The 13,966-nt window shown below is 36.6% G+C and overlaps 1 protein-coding gene across 1 annotated transcript in view; it reads left to right on the forward strand.

Annotated features, from left to right (window-relative positions):
• GRXCR1 (glutaredoxin and cysteine rich domain containing 1) overlaps window positions 1-13,966 on the forward strand; it is a 131,668-nt gene that overhangs the window by 63,510 nt on the left and 54,192 nt on the right. The window contains exon 2 of the mRNA XM_025386443.1: window positions 7,077-7,319. Coding sequence (XP_025242228.1) covers window positions 7,077-7,319 — 243 coding nt within the window. The remainder of the gene's footprint in view (window positions 1-7,076; window positions 7,320-13,966) is intronic.

A 13,966-nucleotide genomic window follows, 5' to 3' on the forward strand; every position in this document is an offset into this window, starting at 1 on the left:
GCTAGAGCTACGAAGGCTCAGCCTGAAATAACCCACTGAATTTGCTTCTGCCTGAGGAGCTGAGCCTGCTCCGTACTGATCTTCTGTGGGGGATGGGTGGATAATAACTCTTGGCCTGAATTCCAGGGTTAGTTCCAGTGGATGTGGAAGCTCCACAATCGTCCCAAGATGAGGGGGTGACTGTACTCATTGTTGTGCTGTGGCTACTGCAGGGCGACGTGCAGGCTGAGGGCATAGGTTAGCTATTTGGTAACTCCTTAGTCTGATTTGCAGTAATTTCCATCCCTTTCCAACACATCTGCGTGTGATGCAGGTTGTTGTAAGGCTTCCAGGCATCCCTAAGATTCATCTTTTTAATAAACAGAAAGGAAAAAATGGCCTATGTTTATTACCATCTAGGTCGGCTCTCTCAGAGCTGGGAGGCTGCAGACCCCAGAGGCTTCTCAGTGCTGTCTCAGATGCTTCCATCCTTCTTACGCTATTCCCATGGTAACCCTCAGGAAGGGAGAAGAGGGACAGCCATTAGAGGCTATTTTTAGACTTCTGGCCAGATGCTTTGACAAATCTATTGAGGGAAGGAAAATGTAGCAAATGTAGGAGAGGAGGATTTTTTTTTTTTGCCAAAGACAATATCATTTAAAATTCATATAAAACTGGAAAAGACCTTGAGAAATCATTCAACTTATCACTCTACCTCTAGAAAGACCAACTTCCAAATCATACAAAAATTGTACAATAAAATCTTTTTTTAGAACATTTTACTGAATAATGTATTTTAATTTATAACCTACTTTCTACCCGGAATTTGCCCCATATTCAGCCTCAGTCTCCTGAGCAAGGGAACTGGCAATGAGACTGAGTATAATGGCTCAAAATGTGGACTACACAACCCTGGGGGAACTGTTTGTTTAGAATATGCTACTAACGGCCCTGCCTAAGTTTGTGCAGTGTGCATCTTGTACAACTACACCCACTGGTCCTTCTTTACTGATCATTTTGATATGTAAACCAGGTTTAGTGCAACTCCTTCTATCCTTCTTAAAACCCTTTAGGGATTTCTCGTTGCTCTAGGGTAAAAAACCCAAGATCATTAAAATACAACATGCCTATAAAATACAACATGGTATCAACCCTTCATATCTATCTAGAATCACTTAATACCATTCTGTTTTTCCCTTCTTGTGTATCAAGAAACAAACTTTGAAGGGTATCAAACACATTATCTTCCTCCCATTTTAAGATCATTGTACTTGCATGAAATACTTTTCCCCACTCTCTACCTAATTTCTTTGTTAAATTCTATTCTTCCAGATTAACCTCAAATATCAGAAAATAGTTTCTTGATCTCTAAGAAAAGAAGAGAAGGTACCCAGGCACTATGCTTTCCTAATTACTTCTGCATTTCATTAATAGTACCTAGTAGCTTGCAATTCTATATTTATGTGACATTTTGGCTTTCTATTACTTTTAACTATGAACTCCATGTTGATATGGAATTATATTATTTGCTCACCATTATATACCTAGTGCTTAATACTGTGTTTGGCAAACAAATTATTCTAATTACTGAATGAATGAGTAGCCGTTATTTTGTACTCTAATATTGCTATCTTTCTTTAGGTTTGGAAAGTTCTCTGTTATTATGTCTTTGAGTAAACTTTCTACCCCAATCCCTCTCTCTTCACCTCCACTTTAAGGCCAATAACTCTTAGAGCTAGCTCTTTGAGGCTATATTGTAGATCCTATAGGTGTGCTTCATTATTTTTTATTCTTTTTCTTTTGCCTCCTCTGACTATGTATTTCGAATAGCCTGTCTTCAAGCTCACTAATTCTTTCTTCGGCTTGATCAATGACGCTGAGAGACCCTGCTGCATTCTTTAGTTTGTCAACTGAATTGTTCAGCTTCAGAATTTCTGCTTGATTCTTTTAAATTATTTCAAACTCTTGGTTAAATTTATCTGATAGAATTCTGAATATCTTCTCTATGTTATCTTAGATTTTGTTGAGCTTCCTCAAAGCAGCTATTGTGAATGCTTTGTCTGACAGGTCACTTTGTAATTTGTCACTGGTAACTAATTTTAATTCATTTGATGACATGTTTTCCTAGATGCTTTTAATGCTTATAGATGTGTGTCAATATGTGAGCATTGAAGAGTTAGGTATTTATTCCAGCCTTTGCAGCAGGGGCTTGTTTGTACCCATCTATCCCGAGAAAGCTTTCCAAGTATTCAAAGGGAATTGAGTGCTGTGATCTAAATCTTTGGTCAGTGTAGCCATATGTGCATCAGAGAGCATACCAATGCCAGGAATGCTGTGACTCTTGCAAACTTTGCTGCTTAACCCTTGCTATGTGTCTCTTGGCTGGGCTGAATTCTTTCTTCTAAGTTAAATAAGAAATGAGGATTGCGTACTTCCTGATCACAGAAATAAACCCAACTATACAAGGTAAACTAATTTTAAACAAAGGGACTAAGAAGATACAATGGGGAAGTGTTAGTTTCTTCAATAAATGATATTGGGAATACTGAATATCTACATGCAAAAGAATGAAATTGGACCCTTATCCTATACCACATACTCAAAGTGGATTAAAGATCTAAGTATATAACCCCAAACTGTAAAACTCCTAGAAAACATAGGGGAAAACTCCTTGATATTACCCCTGGCAAGAAATTTTTTAAGTTTTGGATATTTCCCCCAAAGACAGGTAATACAAGGAAAAATAAACAAGTGGGACCACACAACTCTAAAATGCTTCTGTACGGCAAGGAAGATTATCGACAAAATGAAAATGTAGTTAATTGATTGGAAGACAATATTTGTGAGCCATATATAGATAAGGGGTTAGTATCCCAAGTAATTAGGAACATAAATAACTAACTCCATAGCCAAAACCAAATAATCCAATTTAAAAAATGGACGAATGACCACAATAGATATTTCTCTGAAGAAGACACACAAATAGCCAAGAGAGATCTATACAAGTGCTCAACATCAATAATATCAAAACCACAATGGGAAGTGCAAATCAAAACAATAAGATATCACCTTACACTTCTTAGAATGACTGCTATTAAAAAGACAAGAAACAGCAAGTGTAGCACATGTGTGAAGAAAAGGGAACAATCGTACACTGTTGGTGGGAAGTAGATTACTGTAGCCATTATTGACATTATGAATATTCCTAAAGAAATGAAAAACAGAACTATCATGTAACCCAGCAATCCTCATTCTGGGTATATACTCAAAGGAAATGAAATTACCAACTCTTAAAGATATCTGCACTCTCAGGCTTATGTTTATTGCATCATTATTTACAATTGCCAAGATATAGGTACAACCTAAGTATCCTTTAATGGATAAATGAATAAATAAATTGTGGTGTATATATAAACAATGACTATGATTCAGCCTTAAAAATGAAATAGATATTGCTATTTGTGATAACATAGATGAACCTAGGGAATATTATGCTAAATGAAATAAGCCAGGCAGACAAAGAAAAATACTGCATGATCTCATACGTGGAATCTGAAAGACAAACAAGCAAACAAACAAACAAACAAAAGCAATCTCAAATACACAGCAACAGTTGAATGGTGGCTGTTAGTGGTTGGGGTAGAAGGGGAGAGGGGGATATAATAGGGAGATGTTCTATGTACCACATGAGGATTATAGTTAATAATATTGTATTACATACTCACAATTTGCTAAAATAATAGGTTTTAGGCACTTTTACCACAAAAAAATGTAACTATGTGGAATAATATATATATTAATTTACTTGACTGCAGTAATTATTTAACTCCGTATATCAAAACATTATATTATATACCTTAAGTATGTACAACTTAAAAATATATAATATGTTTCCAAATTCCAGGAAGCTTTTTAAAATGTAGATTCTGAGTCAGTAGATCTGGAGCGAGGCCTGTGATGCTGCCTGTCCAATCTGTATCTAACTAGCTCTAGAACTTGGCTTTACATTAGAATCACATTAAAACTTAAAAAAAAAAATCGCAATTCAGAGGCCCCACCCTGGTGATTCTTACTTAATTGGTATGGGCTTGGCCTAGGATTTGGGGATTTTCAAAGGCTCCCCAGTTTATTCTAACATTTAACATTCTTGAGATCCACTGATTCCAGACAAAGCTCATCCTCAACAACATGTAAAGGGATATCCATGTGATCTCATACATTAGATAACATCCAATGTGGCTACCTGATAGGGGTCATCTTATTAGTATTTTGAAAATGCATGTGTCTTAGAGACACAGAAGGGTGGTATACACGGTTTGTTCTGTAATCAGAGAGAATCTTACAGCAGTTGGTTAACATGGCAGCAGGTTGGTCCAATCTTAAATTTTTCCACTTTGACACATCTGGGAAAAGTATTTCATAACAAATAATTCAAAAATAAATGCACCTATTTGAAGTAGTGGACCATTTTGGTAGAAAACTAATGCAGTAACAGTAGTTCTTGTATTCAGAGGAAAATGCATAATTACACAGATAATATGATGAGAAAAAAGAAAACTTTGGTGCTCTTCTGAAAGCTGCAGCATCTGTAGTGAGTTTCTGTGCCTTGCTTGCCCATACCTATTAATATAAAGAGGAGTTATAGACCCTAGGGCATTTGGTTGCTCCTTCTAAAGATCAGTGTTTCTAAATCAAAACATAGTAATAATTTCCTTTTTGTCATCAATTGCACTGATTTTTTTCCACTGACTTATATATTTTTTTAATCTTAAAAAATTCCATGATGTGAAGTGCAATATTTTTCTCTGCTTAACTTAGAATAGTAGTGTGTCGCAAGTCCTACACTAGTTTTTTTTTTTTTTTTTTTCACATTTTTCTTTCTTAATCGTCTCAGCAAACTTGTTAGGTAGCTATTGTTATTATCACATTCTCATCACTGTCATCACAAATGAGAACACTGAGACAATAGTTCATTAGCTTCCCAAAGATACACAGGTGGCCAGTGGCAGAGCTCAGGTATATCTGATTTTCAAGTTTATGCTCTCTTTTTTTAAAATTTTAAAATTTTAATTTTTATTTTAAGTTCTAGGGTAAATGTGCAGGATGTGCAGGTTTGTTATGTAGGTAAACGTGTGCCATGGTGGTTTGCTGCACCTATCCACCCATCACCCAGGTATTAAGCCCAGTATGCATTAGCTGTTTTTCCTAATGCTCTCGCTCTCCCCACTGCACCCTCTGACAGGCCCCAGTGTGTGTTGTTCCCCTCCCTGTATCCACATCCTCTCATTGTTCACTTCCCACTTATAAGTGAGAAGATGTGGTGTTTGGTTTTCTGTTCTTGTGTTAGTTTGCTGAGGATAATGCCTTTCAGCTCCATTCATGTCCCTGCAAAGAACATGATCTCATTCATTTTCATGGCTGCATAGTATTCCATCATGCATATGTACCACATTTTCTTTAACCAGTCTATCATTCATGGGCATTTGGGTTGATTTCATGTCTTTGCTATTGTCAATAGTGCTGCTATGCTCTCTTTATCTTAGTAGGAAATTGGCAGCATATACCAAATCCAGTCTTCAGAAATATTGGTCCACGTGGTCTTTAAAAGCATTTATAGTTAGGTGTCACCATTTATAAATCAGAAAATTTCCTATAAAAATCCAGAATTTAAGTTTCTACATAAAATAATTATGTGTGACCACACTGAAGTCACATGCCTGCAAGACAACAATTGCCTAAGCTGTGTAACATTTCTCTATTTAGATGCTATTCTTAATCTTTCTCTAGTATTTCTTTTACTCTTGACCTGCTTCAGCATTTATGATACCAGCTTAATCCCTCCAGGGCTCTAGGTTTTCAACTTATCCTCTACACTCTATTGAGGAAAGAAATGACTCTTGCATCTTTATTAAATTTTATCATCCAAAAAATCCTCTCTCCATGAGGTGGAGAATTTTGTATTGGCATCTTTATGATATTGGACCTTTGGAGTCCAATTTGCATCTTGGCAGAGTGGTCTGACTTCTCTGCATACAAAGTGGTGGAACTAGTGTCCTACTGGCTTGCTTTAGTATTTAGCTGTCCAGAATTGTTTCCAAAGGTTTGACTCCACAGGAGTTTTGCAAATCGTGTGGTTGTGCTCTAAAAAATTATAGCTTTGTGAAGACTCATGTATCCCATGGTCTCATGGTATAGTTGTGTTTTGTTCAGTTTCTTTCAACTAAGACTGTGATAAGGAAGAAGAGAAGCTTTCTTATTGATTTCAGGACCTACCTGGTATGGCTCTTCAGCACACATTAGCAGTGCTGGGCAGGGTTTCCCGTGAAAGCAGTCACTGATGTCTGAAATGTAGAAAAAGATTCTCACACAGGACAGTCTTCATCTTGTTTTTGAGTGCTGCTTACCTCCACTCCTGTGTCTGATTCCTTGTTTCCTTTTTATACCTGGCTTTGACCCGCCATTCACTTTGGTGTTGGTTTCTGTGGACTCCCATTCTGGAATATTTACTTTTTTAATTTCTTGTGGCAGAGCTTTCTCACTACATGTGGGAGCCCCGTCACTCAACAGAGCCCTTGAACATATGTTATGCTACTTAAACCTTAGAAAAATCCCATGGTATAGGTCTTGTTATTCCCAGGAAATTGTTGCTCCAAAGATGATACAATTTGATAAATTGATAAGTGGAAGAATTTTAACTAGCTAAATGCTAATGTTGACTATTCTGTGGCATAAACTTTAGGTTTATGAAACAGATATAGTGATTGAGTAATATCTACGAAACATAAGAAAAATATTTCAGTCATTTACTGTTTTACCACATGGCATCCCATGTGAGACGTCATCAATTTTAACATTAGCCATTACTTGATATGCTACTGAGAAAAGGAAAAAATTAAATTATGTCATATAAATTATATTGATTGTTATCTGTATCCCAATTACAGATGTTGTAACTTAAAAGGATAAGTCTTTGAATTGATAAATGAGTTCACTCAACTTTTATTGCATGCCTTTAATGCAATTGTTAATTGTCTTAAAATCACAAGACACAAGAAAGTAAAAGTAAACATTCTTACAACTCAATGTTTTCCCTTCAGCAACCATCAACTGACCTAGAATTTGACCGTGTAGTGATTTATACCACCTGCCTTCGTGTGGTTCGGACAACCTTTGAAAGATGTGAACTGGTTAGAAAGATTTTCCAAAACCATCGCGTAAAATTTGAAGAGAAAAACATAGCCCTGAATGGTGAATATGGAAAAGAGTTAGATGAACGATGCCGACGAGTTTCCGAAGCACCTTCCCTCCCTGTTGTGTTCATTGATGGCCATTACCTTGGGGTAAGTACGCTGCCCAGGAAAGTCTTTTTCATAAAACCCAACCAGGGCAGATAGAAATCTATAACGATCTATAAATTTGCAGCATAACTACTGGAACACTTGTTGGCTTTTTTGGAGCTCAAACCAAAGGGATTGGAGCACTTATTTCTGTCCCAGACAATGAGCTGCCACAGTGCTCCTCCCTGAAGAAGTACAGTGAGATAAAATCAGCAAGAAACTGCATTTTTGAATATAAATAAATGTTTAAAAATATTCAGTTGACTTCAGTTTTGCATTGTGAAGCTTAGCATGTGAGATAAAGACTGCATTTTTAGTGTAGGCAAGAAAAATGGATATATATATATATGAGATATATTTATAAATTCTCATATATGGCATTATCAATCAGTTTCCTACCTAATGAACCTCAGATGATAGTCCTGAAATGAAATCAATAAGAAATGGGGCCTGGAGCCAGGATTTGATCCACTTGTTTAAAATTATTTTTGACTTGGGTAATGCAGCAGTTGGAGACATAAATTCAGGCTTACGGAAAGCAGAGAGAACTCCCAGAGCAGCAGCAGAACATGCCTGTTTCATTTCTCTTTGAATAATACTGCTAGTGTAGTTAACTTCCATTGATCTGTGAACATCCTGTGGAAGAAGCCTACAGAGAGGGCTCCAGAGAGTACACTTTGGAAAGGGTGAGAGCAAAGAGCCAAAGGGCACCGGTAACCAGTTTAGGGGCTGACTACATGATCACTTACCACAGAACAGAGACCGTCAAACCACAGATGGATCCTTGGATCTTGGTTTCATTTAGCATCTGGTCTTAACCTTCATTTCTCAGAGAAGGTTATAAAAATCTAGAACAGGAGATGCTCACATTTTGTTTCAGGGAATCAATCTGTGTTTGAATATCCTGCCATTTTATAAAAAAGATAAATGCAGAGAAGCTGTGATCAAATAGCGATGACATTATGTGATTGTGCTTTTAACCAGAGCTGGACACACACTACATTCTGTAGTAGAGGAATGCTAATTTGAAGTATTGATCCCTTTTTTGATGTATTTCAACACATACCCTTAGGTTGCAGAAAATTACAGCAGCAGTAATAATCATGTTAAAAATAATACATAATAATATAATAATAACACTCTAGTGCACTCACAGCTTTGCATCTATCGTTTCATATAATCCTCAGGGTAGTCTTAGAAATCAACTTTCATGTGGCATACTGGTTAAGAGCAAGCACTGGGGTCAGACAGACCTGTTTTAAATCCCTGCCCTGACACTTACCCTATGACTCTGTGCTTTGGCTTTCTCATTTGTAAAATGAGAATGAGAATACAACTTACCTCATAGGCTGATTTGTGAGAGTATTGAGCTAATACATATTAAGCACTTGGTTCCTGTACCTGGAACAAAGTATGTTTTTAGGAAATATGAACAGTTATCCCTGTTTTGCAAAAGAAAACATTAATTTCTTTGCTCCAAGTGACAGAGATGGCTAAGTGGCAAGGCCAGCACTCAAAGTTATGTCTGTCTGACTCCCCAAACCCTTGCTCTTTGGCACATCACCTCAAGGAAAGGGATCTTTGCCTGTTTGTTGGTATAGTTTTGGGACTTCAAACAGGGCTTAATGCAAAGTAAGTGTTCAAGTGAACATATGTTGAATGGATGGATGAATTATGCTGTATTTCCTCATCATGTTCTTTCCTTCTCTCTCTAAGACATTCTTTAATAAAGAAGGGATCTGATAAACTCAACCACACTAGGGAGAAAACATAACTTGTAAGGGCTATGAATATTTGCCTTTTTTAACTTGGGAAAATGTCTGACAACGTAAGACATTTCCCATTGTGAAATTTCAACTTCTGTGCAACTGCACGGTTAAAATTAGTGGGCAACTGCCTTCAATGCACAGGTATAAAGTTGGCTGTTCTTATTCAGAAGCCAAACTGCTTATCTTCTCACTACTCCTGAGATAATCTGAGAGGCTGTAATGCCCGTCCTGATATTTGCCCTTTAGTTTGAGGAATCTCACAGGAAGGGTGAAACAGACAAATGAGATAGGGGGCATGCTTGTTTCCCAGTTGCTTTTTTCTGTGATCACTTTATTTACACACATGGTAGCCTAGGGGAAGAAGTATCACACAGGTGCTACCTTGCTGTTTCTGTAATTTAAGCTAAAGCTCCAAACCTAGAGTCCAGAAACAGATTTCCCCCTCTTTTTTCGCTTATGAAAGGAAAATTACTTCTAAATCTTTAATTCAAAATGGCAAACACTCCAAAACAACACATTCCCCTCCTATTAAAATAGCCTGCTTATTTAAATTGCAATGCACTTAGATGGAATACATTGCTTGAATTATAGGGCCCTTTTCCTGCACTATGCATGCATCTGAAATGGAAGGATGCCCTCTGCTGGGTTTTGACACCTGGTGAAATGTAATTTTAAGGGAGGAAAAGAAGCTGATGTTGGTAATTTCCTTAACATCTGTGGTGTTTTAAACAGACACATGAAACCATTTGATTTAGTTTAAATTTAGATGGGTGAGAAAAATCAAGATTTGTGAATCATCTGCACAATACAATTTCTTTATAGGAAGGAGAGAGAAAAATAGAAAAACAGACAGAAACAGCCAGAGAATGAGGTAGACAGAGACAGAAAGTGAGGCATCTGGAGGCAGACTGGGGGACATGGGACGGAGAACAAGAGAACATTTTGTAGCTCCCTTTGCATTACTGTCAGTGTTACCCAACCCAGGGTGGGTGCTGCCAGAGGAATTTAGTTATCTTCATTGAAGTGAAAATAACAGAGTTTAATGGACAACAAGAATTACAAGGACACTAAGCTCTTTTTTTCCCGATGTCTCTCTTCCCCAACCAAACTGAAAAATGAAGATAGAAGCAATAAAACAGTCAAGGAAAAAAAGTACTTTAGAAGATAAATCTACACTGCCCTTGGATACTCCATGGTAGGGGGCAGGGCAGCAAATTCAGTTTGGAACTTGCTTAAGGCAACTGTTTCATTATTTTGCATTAGAAATTTTTTTTACATAAAAAAGATTGTGTTCAAATAGTTACAACATAAATTACCTTAGAAATGCCAATAGCATATAAATTAGAAATAGTGGCCCATATGGACCAATCATAAGCCTCCATGGTAGAAATCCACAAAACCCACATTGGAATGGAGCTATAAAACATACAATGAACCTAAGTGGGGTCTCTGGTGACAGAGAGAGGAATAGAAGGGCCATTGATAAAGACAGATTTCTTAAACTACCTGATATTGAGGTGGGACTGATTGATAATTCTATATGTGTTTAAAGTACTGTATTATTCTTTTAAAGAATAAAGACCACTAGTATTGAGCAGAGCTAGGTTACAAACTAGAAACACAAACTCTAGGTACATTTCTAAGGAATACTCACAAAATTTCTCAGCAGACATTGGTGCCCAAGGAAGCGTCTGCCATAATCAAGAAGCAGTTGGCTCCAGAAGTTCACTGCATTTGTTGTGATTCACCTGTTGCTCTGCATCCTCGCCAGCATTTAGTGTTGTCAGTCTTCTGGATATTAGCCATTCTAGTAGATGTGTAGAGATATCTCACTGCTTTAATTTGCCTTTCCCTAATGACATATGATGTGGAACATCTTTTTAATATGCTTATTGGTCATTTGCATATCTTATTTTGTTAGATGTCTATTAACATCTTTGGCTCATTTTTAAGTCAAGTTGTTTGTTTTCTTGTTGAGTTTTAAGAGTTCTCTGTATAGTTTAGATAACAGCTCCTTATTAGATATGTCTTTTGCATGTGTTTTCTTAAGTCTGTGGCTTGTCTTTCCATTCTCTTGACAATGTCTCTTAAGAGCAAAAAATGTTTAGTATCAATGAAGTTCACTTTATCGCCTTATGCATAATTTCTTTCATACATCCTACTTTTGATATTGTATCTAAAAAATCATCACCAAACCCTAGATCATTTAGATTTGCTCCTAAGTTATCTTCTAGGAGTGTGATAGTTAACATGTGACATTTAAGCCTTTAATCTATATTGAGTTCATTTTTGTGAAGGAATAATATTTGTGTCTAGATTAATTTTATTTTGCATATGGATGCTCAGTTGTTCTAGGCCCATTTGTTGAAAAGACTATCTTTTCTTTATTGAAATGCCTTTGCTGCTTTGTCAAAGATGAGTTGACTGTGTTTATATGGATCTATTTCTGGGTTCTCTATACTGTTCTATTGGCCATTTATCTATTCTTTTACTAATGTAATCCAATTTTTTAGAAATATTTCTTTTATATCTCAATATGCTCAATATTTCTTCTTTTTGAGTATATAAGATACAGGTAAAATAGCTGTTTTAACCTAGTTATTCAACAATTGTATCTGTGTCAGTTCTAGTTGATTTCAATTGATTAATATTTCTCTTCATTTTTAGTCATATTTTTCTACTTTTATGCCTACTTGGTAATTTTTGTTTAGACGTTACATATGGTGAATTTTATCTTGTTAGGTAAAACTATTCATTATTGGGATAATTTTTTATACCTATACACATTCTTCAACTTTTTGCTGAGATACAGTTAAGTTTCTTAGAAAGAGTGTGATCCTTTGAGTTTTGTTTCTTAAGGTTTTCTAGTCAGGGCCAGAGTAGTGTTTGGTCTAAAGCTAACTATTTTCCATTACTGATCAAGATCTTGTGAGCACTTTACTCAATGCCCCACAAATTATGAGGTTTTCCAGTCTTACTGGTGGGAACAGGTACTCTTTTAGGTCCTTTACCTAGATAATGTCTCCTTTAATTCTTTCAGATAGTTATTTTGCTTGCCTTGAGTGGTTTTCTCAGATGAAGATACTGATGAGCACTCTGCTGAGCAGCCAGGCTGGGCCCTGTACTCCTATCCAGAGTTCTCAGTGAAGTTCTTTACTCTCTGAAACTCTATCCTGTCAACTCCAGCCATCTTGGTCTTCTGACTCTCAAGTCTGTTTCCTCCACTCAGGGAGTCCCCCAGCCCTCCTGTACACAGCTTGGAAAAGCTGTCATGGCAGTCAGCTTGGGTAGCCATAGAGCTCACCATCTATTTCCTACGTCTCCGAGATCATCATTCATTGTTGTCTGATGTCTAATATTATAAAACTAAAGGTTAAAATTATTATTGTTTATCAAAATAAAACAATTGGTCTACTTTCAGGCAAAATAACAAAGTAAAGTAAAATTTTTAGGCTGCATGAGTATAGCAGTTATAAATTACATTCATTTCTGAGTAATAATGGTTCTTTTACACACACACACTAAACAACAATGAAACTTAAATCTTTAAAATCTAGGTTTGTATTTTATTCTCATATGCAAAATGTACAGAAAAGTGCACTGGAGAGAGTATAAAGTTTTATGATACAATCTAGGACCACTTTCTAATTTTTAGTTATGCCATTCTTAGCACAGGACTTCCATCCTCAAGTTCTCCTAATAATATAAGGTAATTACTGAAACTCTTGCCATCATACCTGTATTCCAGACAGAAAGGGAATAAAAAAGAAAAGAAAAAAAGTACATCCTTCTTAAAAGAAGGAAGTTCCTTTTAAAAGGTTTTTTTTATTTTTTCAGAAATCTCACCCAACTTCCCCTTGCATTTTATTGTTAACCTTTAGTAGCAAAGAAGGATAGAAATATAATATTCTAGATGTTACATTGATAGGCTGAAAAAATAAGGTCTTTCTTAGTACTGCATAGAAAAGAGAGATCATAGATATTGGGTAGGCAGTTGGTGTCTGGTAAGGTGATCAAAGCTCGTTTTGAGTGGTTGACTCAAAACGACCTTCAAGCTGTATGTGTTTCTCATTAGAACAATTCCTTCAAGCTGTATGTGTTTCTCATTAGTTATTTCCATGTAGTCAATGATTCCCTAGTATCTACTCTGTTAATAAGGGCTGCAGAGGTGGTGGGGAGCCTTTGGTAAATTTGTTGTTTCTGTATGGGGGTGTTATTATAATTATATAAAATAATAACTAGTGTCATAAACCATTAACAGAAAGTTAAGTGCTTTGTTATGTTTTGAAACTGTTCTGTTTTAAACCATGTGAAAGTATTTAACGTATGCATGTGAGAAGTAATTTTTAAATTTTGGGGTCATAGGAGTCTTTGAATATCTGCTGAAAGATTTTGATATTTCTGTTTTAGTCTGTTTTTACACTGCTATAAAGAACTACCTGAGACTGGGTAATTTATGAAGAAAAGAGGTTTTAATTGACTCACAGTTCTGCAGGCTTAACAGGAAGCACAGTTGGAAGACCTCTGTAATGTAACCTGGCTGTTTCTGAAAGCGTAGTCATATGCATTCACAAAGAGAACTTACAATCATGGCAGAAGGTGAAGGGACAGCAAGCGTGTCTTTACCATGGTGGAGCGGGGGAGAGAGAGGGATTGAGAGAGCAAAGTGGGGAAATGCCACACACTTTCAAACAACCAGATCTCATGAGAACCTGCCATCATGAGACCAGCAAGGGGGAAGTCTGCCTCTATGATTCAATCATCTCCCATCAGGCCCCTCCCTGGCACACAGGGATTACAATTTGAGATGAGATTTGGGTGGAGACACAGAGCCAACCATATCATTACACCCCTGGAATCTCCCAAATCTCATGTCCTTCT

The sequence above is a fragment of the Theropithecus gelada genome, chromosome 5, assembly GCF_003255815.1.
Source record: "Theropithecus gelada isolate Dixy chromosome 5, Tgel_1.0, whole genome shotgun sequence".
NCBI classification, from domain to species: Eukaryota; Metazoa; Chordata; class Mammalia; order Primates; family Cercopithecidae; genus Theropithecus; species Theropithecus gelada.